Source organism: Sus scrofa, chromosome Y (assembly GCF_000003025.6).
Source record: "Sus scrofa isolate TJ Tabasco breed Duroc chromosome Y, Sscrofa11.1, whole genome shotgun sequence".
Classification (NCBI taxonomy): Eukaryota; Metazoa; Chordata; class Mammalia; order Artiodactyla; family Suidae; genus Sus; species Sus scrofa.
The window spans coordinates 23,943,951-23,953,888 of NC_010462.3; the positions used below are offsets into that span (position 1 = coordinate 23,943,951).

Here is a 9,938-nt window from a genome sequence, read left to right on the forward strand (position 1 = left end):
TAAAAAGATTCCATTGGAATAGGATCTCATTTGCTGATCTCATTTTTTTTTCTCTCTTTGGGTTACTGTTCAAGTACGGAGCTCATATTTTATATTAACTGGGCTAATTTCATAGAGAAGTAAACCCTGACTGAAGGTGATGCTCAGATTGCTAGGAGACTAGAGTCTTGTGATGTCACAGCTACTCAGGCTGGCAACCATTGTGATGGATTGGATAGTTTATCTGTGTAGGCTTACCAAAGCAGCATTTAAAACTGCAGAGTTCAAAAGCCATGCAGGTGAGAAAAGTAGCTGAAGAGAAATTTATCTGAGATGGCACATGCTCCTTCAGAAATTCAACCTGTGTCTCCTAAAGATGCACCAACTGGTTCAGATTCCTCCACTACATCTCCATGGTGTGATAACTCAATCACTGGGGACTTGGACTTGAGGTCTCAGATTGAAGAAAAAGCTTTCCAGGCTTTGTCTGAGGGCTCCCTGATGAAAGAGCCATGCCACACATTGTGTGCCTCTGAACCAGATGGAGATAATGATTTTCCTCCTCTGCCCTTTCCCAGAAAACTTTGGGAAATTGTTGAAAGTGATCGATTTAAGTCCATTTGGTGGGATGAAAATGGAACCTCGATCGTGATTAATGAAGAACGCTTCAAGAAAGAAGTTCTGGAGAGAAAGGCTCCCTTCAGAATTTTTGAAACTGAGAGTATGAAAAGCTTAGTTCGACAGCTTAACCTTTATGGATTTACTAAATTGCGAAGGAATTTTCAAAGACCTGCCTCACTAGCCAACATTCTGGCAGAAGATAATGAAGTCTCTGCTTGGAACAAGGTATTATGAAATGTCCAGTTATTACTTACAGAGGGACATCTGCAAATATGTTCATGCATATAGGGTCATAGTAGACCTTGAAGGAGGGATGAAGTACTGCTACAGTTTTAAGTTGAAGGCCACTTGGTCATAAAATATTTGGGGTGATAGAGAAATTTCCTAGCCACCTGGAGCCTTCTCGATGAACCTCACCCAATACAAGCCCCTGAACCTCATACTGTTACTGTAAATGCACCAGGCATTTTTATTTAAGGACCATAATTGCCTGTTCCCACTACATAAATTTTTGAAAATGTTAGTAATAGATGAGTATTATTTCCTGACATTAACTCTGTGTGATGAAACAAGTCAGATTTTTATGGATTCTTTGTCCTCGTATCTTTGTTTAAAAGGTCACTAAATACCTTTCTCTTTTGGTTTTAGCTGCAGTTCTACCATAATCCAAATTTTAAACGAGGCTGTCCCCATCTGTTGGTGAGGATGAAAAGAAGAGTCAGGATGAAAAATGCTTCTCCAGTATCGGCTTCTCTACTTCAAGGCTGCAGCAAGAAGCGCTCTAGAACAGGGGGTAATGTGGATAACCATAATTCTGATGTGGCTGCAGAAACTCGTGGAGAAGATGCATTTTCAGCCTCTACAAACCTAAATGTGCCTTTAATAAGATGGCCTTCTATGAGCCAGAGAATTTCTAATACAACTACCCCAACTAGAAGTGGTCTTTCTTCTCCATCATCACCATCAGTCAGGCCACCAGGACAAATTGCCATGGCTCAACATGCTATTTTTAGTCAGTTGACCACGTTTCACATGCACTCACAAAGCAGCTACTCTCCAGCAAGTGGCCACATCGTGAATTTCATTACAACTACCACGTCCATTTCTCAGTACCACCTTATTTCTAACTTCCCAAGTGGTTATTTTGGACTGAGGGTGGAGCCTTCTCCTTTGCCAACCAGATACCAGAATATATCACCAACTGAGGGCCCTCTGTCTAACCCGCAACCAGCAGCCCATCCATGGTTCCCAATGCCAATGGCCACTGACACATCTGTTGCCTCGCTTTCAAGGCCAAATCCTCAGTCCTCTTCCGTATCTGAACATCACCCTAATTACCACTGACCTATCAAAGGACTATAGGTTATGCAGGAGAGTGAAGATGAACATTTATGCTGGCAAATGTCACCAAATTCCTGCAATTCTGTTATTTCATCAATAAACTTGTATGTTCATCTTCATAGCTTCAATTTCTTTACTTTTGACACAGTTAAGAGTAACAGGATGCTGCATTTCTTTTTCTAAAATGATTTTTCCATCATAGCTGGTTTACTGTGTTCTATCACTTTCATACTGTGCCGCAAAGTGGCCCCGTCACAGACCCACCCACCCAAGACGCACACCCACACACATACATATCCTTTGTTTCACATTATGCTGCATCAAAAGTGACTAGAGATAGTTCCCATTGCTATACAGCATGACCTCATTGCATACCCACTCCACATGCAATAGTTTGCATTTTCAACCCCCGAATCCCAGTCCATCACAATCCTGCACACTCCCCCTTGGCAACCAAAACCCTGTTGTCCAAATCCATGTGTGTCTTTCCTGTGGAAAGTTTCAGTTGTGCCATATATCACATTCCACACATAAGTGATGTCATATTGTGATTGCCTTCCTCCTTCTGGCTTACTTCACTTAGTAGGAGAGTCTCCAGTTCCAGCCGTGTTGCTGCAAATGGCATTATTCTGTTCTTTTCTTACGGCTGAGTGGTGTTGCATTGTGTATATATACAACATCCCTTAATCCATTCTTTCCAACGGTCACTTAGGTTATTTCCATGTCTTTCCTCTTGTGAATAGTGCTGCATTGGACATACACGCGCACATAAAGTTTTCATGGAAATTTTTTTTTCCCCAGGTGTATGCCCAAGAGTGGGATTGCTGCGTGACATGCTAGTTCTATATTTAGTTTTCTGAAGTGTTTCCATAGCGGTTGTAACAATTTACACTCCTCCCACAGTGTAAGAGAGTTTTTTTTCTCCATACCCTCTCTAGCGTTTTCTCATGTGTGGACTTGTTAATGACGGCCATTCTGTCCAGTGTGAAGTGATACCTCATAGTAGTGTAGATTTGCATTTCTCTAATAAACAGTGATGTTGAGAATTTCTTTATGTGCTTGTTGGCCCTCTGTATATTCTCTTTGGAGAAATGTCTATGCAGGTCTCTTTCCCATGTTTCCACTGAGTAATTGGCTGTTTTGTTGTTGAGGTGTATAGGTTGTTTGTAGATTTTAGAGATTGAGCCCTTATTGGTTGCATCATCTGAAATAATTGTCTCCCATTGCAGGTTGTCCTTTTGTCGTTTTAATTGTTTTCAATGGCAGATTATTTTGCCGTTTTTTAATATTTGAAATGTTTGATAATTAGAGAGGAGCATTTGACATGTCCCCTAGCTGTAACTGTTTCAAAAAGGAAAATGGAACTAAGGAAATAGAGAATAGCTGCCAAGAGATTTCTGAAATAGTCCAAGTTGTATTGAATGGGGGTCTCAATTATGAGGGTGTGGAAAAAGGGGCAAATAAAAGTCAATTTGGAAAGGGAAAATACATAGTATTTACGTAGTGTTTTCTCAGCTGCATTATAGTCTATCTGTTACTTCAAATGAAAATTGGATATTAGTTGACAAGATTGTCTTCATTGCAAAGAAAAAATAAATCAATAAATTCCACTGAGTTCCCATGATGGCAAAGAGGTTAACACACCTAACTAGTGTCCATGAGGAAGCAGCTTCACCCTCTGCCCTCTCTCTGTGGTTTAAAGCCCCAGAGTTGCCCTGAGCTGTGATGTAAGTTAAAGATGTGGCTCAGTCCCAGCATTGCTACAGCAATGTAAGGCAGCAGACAGAGCTCTGCTTTGACCCTGACTGGGATTGCCCATATGCCACAGGGGTGGCCCTCAAAACACACAAAAAAAGGTATACAATTACTTAAAAAGTACATTTCACACTCCAAACGATAAGATATTTTATCTTATCCATGAACCATGACAATAATTTACACCATAAGAGCAACAACAATGTCCACATGACATCATCAGGGATGGTATCACTGTCACCACAGGGTGGTAGTTCATCAGTGAAACATCTACAAAAAAAAAAAAGTAGTAGAAAAAAAATGTGGGTGTCATTTTCTCTAAAATCCTCAAACTGTTCTAGGTTATTTTTGCCTTTATCTCCACCCCTTTATATGTCCCGATTCACACGTAGAGGTTGCTTTCTTCTTTTACACAAAGACAGGCTTAAATACAAATGCTGGCCTTTAACACCAAACCTCAGCCAGGTGAACAGGTCCCTTAAAGATATAGAATCTATTTGACTTAGCAGCTTCTTATGTTTCTCTTTTACTGTCATTCTGGAGAACATTCAGAAGAATTATTTTCAATCATACCAAGAGTCACCTCAGAGCCATCCTTGGAGTAGAAAGGACCCCACTTTGTCTTAAAAAGCAAGGTGCCATTGTTGCAGAGGGGAAAAGGAGGAGGGGCAGATGCCAAAGGAATCTCCCTGCTCACACGTGCACAGGCTTTCAGAGGGCAGGGTGCACCTGGTGCAGGCCACAGGTGGCAAGAAGCCACTTGCTTGTGCTACAGCAGCCTGGACACTTCTTGTCCTGGCTATAGGTGTCCAGATCCTTCTGGTGGGGGCTAAGGGCATCAAGTGGGTAAGTGAGATGTGGTGCCTCCTGAGTTATCTACAGGCAGTGGGGACAACCCAAAGCAGTCATCTCAGAAACCACAGGGAGTCAAGGCCTGCCACCGGTAGGGGTGTGTGATCAGGTCCAATCTCTGACCACAGTCACCTCAGAGGTCAGAAATCAGAGCGGGCACTACAACTGAGCACCACTCAGTATTGCTGTCAACACCCTGGCCATATAACCGCCCTGCAACTGTCAGTGCCAAATGCTCTGACAGTTGCACGGAAGAAGCACCCAGAAGGTTGAACACTGTCCTTTGCCAAGACCGTGTAACTAGGAGCAGTGGTGTACCACCTCCTGTGTGGGCTAAGAGGGACAGGGTGCTTCTTATAAGGGTCCTCAGTTGGGGGGGCAAACCACCAGAGGTGTGCATGGCCTGCTACCACTAGGGGTCCAGGAACAGGCACCCCTTGTGGCCCTAATCACCACAGAGGGCACCTCAGAAGAGGTCATTGTGACCAAACATTACCTGTTTCTGCTCCAATTTCTCTGGGAACTCACAAACCATGCCACTGCCACTGCCACTGCCACTGCCACTACCAAATGCTCTGGGCACCTCATGATTCTGCAAAAAGCTCATTATCACTCCCAAGGCCTTGAAACAAGGAGTAGCCTGTGCCACTTCCCTGCATGTACTTGCTGCTGCTAAGACCCCAGCAAGAAGGCACTACCAGCCCTACCCACTACCTCCCTCTCCCTGGAAATACACTCCGCACCCTCGGGATAATGGCCTGCTCACTCCCAAGATTGAGCCAGCAAGAATGCAATCCTCCATGCCCCAAATAAATGGTAACACCCCACAAAATACAAAGGGTTGCTCTTGCCTAGAAGTAACCCTCCAAGACTAGAGTTTGACTTCCCCAAACTCACAGAAAAAGAAAATCATGGACACGGTGAAGAAGCCCAGGAACAATTCCCACGTAAGGTACAGGAGATTTCATGTGAAGCAGAAACAATGCAACAGACCTCTGTAGGCCAAAAGACCCTGAGTTCAAAAGGGGTAGATAAATATGTACTGAAGGAATGAAGGCTGAATATCAGGGACTTACGAGCACATTACAAACAGTCATGTCGATTACTTTCAAGAGGAATGAGGAAATTTAGGGGAAAATAGGGAAAAATTAGAAAAGTCTTTTGCAGATAGCCAAACTGGGCTAAAGGCACTAAAGGGCAGAGTGAAGAGTGCAGAGGAATGAATTAGTGACATGGAAGATAGCATAATGGAAATCACCCAATCAGGACAGCAGGCAGAAAACTACATGAAAACACATGAAAGCAACATAAGAGATCTATGGGGTAGCATAACAGGGGTCCATCTATGCATTACAGCAATTCAAGAAGCAGAAGAAAAAGAAAAGTGGATTGGAAATATATTGTAAGAAATTATATCTCAAAATTTTCCCAAACTAAAGGAAACAGGTATCAAAATACAGTAATCACAGAAGGCACAAAACAGGCTGAACACAAATATGCCCACACCTAGACCTACTATAATGAAAATGGCAAAGATAAAGAGAGGATTCTAAAGGCAGCAAGAGAAATACATCACATTAACTACAAGAGAACCCGCAAATCACCTAATTCCACTACAGAAACACTACAGGCCTGAAAAAATTGGTAAGCTATATACAAAGTTCCAAAAGGAAAAACTCTGTAGCCTAGAATACTCTTCCCAGCAAGACTATCATTATTTATTTATTCATTTATGTATGTTTTATTTATTTATTGAGTATCATTTGAACTGGAAAGGGAAACAGAGAATTTCTCCAACAAACAAAAGCTAAACGAGTACACCAATACTAAACCCATTCTAAAAAAATACAGAAATGGCTAAAAGAAGAAGAAGAAGAAGGAGAAGAAGAAGAAGAAGGAGAAAAAAGAAGACAGAACATATACAGATTGGAAAGCAGTCACTTAAATAAGCCAGCATACATCACCAACACATACAAACAAAGAAAAATCTACTCGAAAAGTGATGAGAAACACAAGGAACACCAAAAGGACAAACTCGAAGATCTCAAAGAAGAAATTCAAAAGCATAGAGTGTAGGTAAGGAAGTATGAAAATATAGACACCTATTTTTAAATATCGTGTTGCAGCCTATATGACTACCAGGCTAAAGCAAGCAGATGTAGGAAGTGGTTAACCTACTTGAAAACCAGGGAAACCACAAATCAAACCAAACATTACATTCATGAAAACTAAAACGAAATGTATCCAAGCATAAAATAAATGGAAATCATCAAAAAAAAACAGAAAGAGAAAAAAAAAACCAAGGTAATACAACGAATCAACTGAAAAGCAAGGTTTAACATGGGAATAAATACATGTTTCTCAATAATTACCTTAAGGGTCAATGGACTGAATACTCTGATCAATAGACACAGAGCAGCAGATTGGATCAAAAAGCAAAAACATACAACCTGCTGTCTGCAAGAGACACCCTTTAGAGCAAAGAACACGTATAGACTGAATGTGAGAGAATGGGACATCATATTTCAATGGTCAAGACAGGAAAGCAGGAGTTGTGATACGCATAGTAGAAAAAATAGATATTGAATCAAACAAAGGCCATAGAGAAAGATAAAGAAGGACACAATTTTAGAGATCCCAGATGGTGAAAGAGTAGGGGGATTTGTTCACCTCTCCCACAGATGCAACAAAAAATACACATCTACATGTAAAATGACTCACACAGAACAGCAACTGAACGCTGGCAGAAGAACTGAAACCTCCAAAAATGGGAAGAATCTCTTGACACAACTGCATAAAGCAACAGAAAAGAGGAGAGAGAGAGAAGGGGCATCAGGACTGGACTCCTGAGAGGGAGCTGTGAAGGAGAAAGGGAACCCACACCCTGGAAACTCACCGAACCTGCGGAAAGATCAGCTGAGTCCAAGGGATCTCCACGAAAAGTGCATCAGCAGGTTAGAGGACTGAGAGGCAGTGTGAGAGCCACACAGATCATCAGAACCGCTGGCACAGGTCCCAAAGACTGAGACGCTTTGGTGGGGACTGGGTGCCAAGCCCTAGGCTTTGGAGGTGAGTTCCTGGGAGCAGGCTGGGATTGGTGGTGTGGAGACAGCATAAGAGATGAGGAAGTGGTGCCCCAGGGGTGAAGGGTTGCAAAGTGCTAAAGGCTGGGGACTGGAAAGTCACAAGAGAGGGAACCCAGGAGAAGGTCTGGGGCTGCAGGAGAGACATTGCACCATTGTTGGGGAGGGGAGAGCAGGATGTGTGGGCCACCAGAGAATACGCCTTGCTCCACAGCATTTTCACTTGCACAACAGCTAGTAGAGCACAGAGGGCATTCCCAGCACATCCCCCTCTTCCACCACGGGCATGCCCGGGGAGAAGCCACATTCCTTCTGCAGTGGACTGGGCCCACTACCCATGGGAAGGCAACCACCTCCTTGGTGGTCCACCCACAGGAAGTGTCCCAATGCCCTGGTGCACCCCAGCAACCTCCTCCCCAAGTCAGGAAGTTCACCACCACAGCAGCAGGAACAGGCCAGCCCTGCCCACCCTTGGGAAGGGCTCTGCTGACACAGCGTGAGAGAGCCAGCACCGCCACCCTCGGGAAGCCCCCTACTGCTGTTGACCACTAGGGCAAGACCCTCCCGGCCATGGGGAGTGAACGTCATCCAAGGCATGCATCGGCCAGCCCTCCCCCCCCTTGGGAAGCCCTCCACTGCTGGAGAGAACCACAGGCAGCTGCCCCTGGCTGCAGGAAGGGCACCAACAATGGTACGTACACCAACCAGACCCACCAGCCTAGGAGTAGTGCACTTCCACCATGACAGGCACTGGCCAGCCCTGCATGCCCTCAGGAAGCCCTCCAATCTTGTGGCACAACCCATCAAGCCCTACCTGGCTTCAAGAAGTGAACTGCCAAGGCAGAACACTCTGGCCAGCCCCACCCAGCCTACGGAAGCTCCCCACCATAGCAGCACAACCCAGCCACACTGACTGCCCACAGGAAGCACCTAGCCACGGTGGTGGGACCCGGCCAGCCTTGCATGCCCTCAGGAAGAGCCCAACCACCACCATGTGCCCTGACTGTGCCAAACTACACTTTGGCTTCCCCAATTTCACAGTAAAGGGAAAACACAAGCAAGATGAAGAAGCTCAGCAAACATTCCCAGTTTATGCAACAGGAGAATTCACCTAAAACCTTCAACACTCAAACAGTCTGACAGACTTTGAGTTCAAAATGCAGAGTGAAAGTACTAAAGAGATTCAGAGAAGATAAGCACTGTAACACAGACTCCCTCAGAAAAGAAATAGAAAACATAAGGAGGAGCCACGAAAATCTAGAAAGTTCATTTGCAGACCAACAATATGAGCTAAGGGCAGTAAGGGCTGGAAGGAATAATGCAGGGGAACTTATCAGTGATGTGGAAGATAGAAGAAAGCAAATCACCCAAATAGGACAGCAGACAGAACACCAAATGAAAAAACCCTGAAAGCAATATAAGAGACCTATGGGATAACATAAAGTGGGCCAATATGTGCATAGTAGGAATTCCAGAAGGAGAAGTAAAAGAAAAGATTATTGAAAACGTATTGGAAGAACTTATGTCTGGAATTATGCCCAGCTATGCTAAGTGCCCCACTGCCCTGACATGCCCTGGGAAACTCCTCACCACATTGGGAAATGCACCACGACCACAGTGGAAACTGGCCAGCCCTGCCTACCCTTGGGAAGTGCCCTGCTGCCATGGGGCAACTCGGCCAGCCCTGTCCACCCTTGGGAAGTGCTCCACTGCTACAGGTTGCCCCAGAAAGCCCCAGCTAGCCATGGGAAATGCACCTCCACCTCCATGGGCACCTGCCAGCCCCACCCACACTTGGGAAGCTCTCTCCACTGCAGAGCGAGCTGGCCAGCACTGCCCACACTCAAGAAGCATCCCACTGCCATGGAGCACCAGGGCAAGCCCCGCCCATGTGCAGGGAGGGCAACTCCAATGTGGCAAGCCCTGGCCAGCTCCACTAGCCTTTGGGAAGAACCCTCCTGCCATGGCGCAACCAGGCCAGGACTGCCCCCCTTTGGGAAGTGCTCTGCTGAATGGCATGCCCCAGCAATCCCCAGGCACATGTGGGAAGTTCACCTCCACCATGGTGCACACCTGCCAGGCCCATCCACCTTCGGGCAGGGCCCTCTGCCATGGAGTGAACTGCCTGGTCCTGCCCACCCTCAGGAAGCAACTTTCTGCCACAGAGCAAGGAGGCCAGCCCCACCCACCCTTGGCAACTGATAAGCAGAGCACACCGAAAAGTACCGCATGCCCGCAGGATGCACTCTGCTGCCGCTGAGCACCTGGGAAAGCCCTGCCCAACTGCAGGGCTGTGCCTCAACCACA

The 9,938-nt window shown here is 45.3% G+C and overlaps 1 protein-coding gene across 1 annotated transcript; it reads left to right on the plus strand.

Moving 5' to 3' along the window:
• On the plus strand, positions 313-1,944 carry LOC110257887 (heat shock transcription factor, Y-linked-like). The gene is made up of 2 exons (XM_021080885.1): positions 313-825; positions 1,249-1,944. The coding sequence occupies exons 1-2, from the start codon at positions 313-315 to the stop codon at positions 1,942-1,944; spliced, it is 1,209 nt and encodes a 402-aa protein (XP_020936544.1).

Coding starts and splice junctions, on each gene's coding strand:
- LOC110257887 (XM_021080885.1), top strand. CDS start 313: ATGGCACATGCTCCTTCAGAAATTCAACCTGTGTCTCCTAAAGATGCA. Junction 826..1,248: donor AAGTCTCTGCTTGGAACAAG/GTATTATGAAAT, acceptor TTTTGGTTTTAG/CTGCAGTTCTACCATAATCC.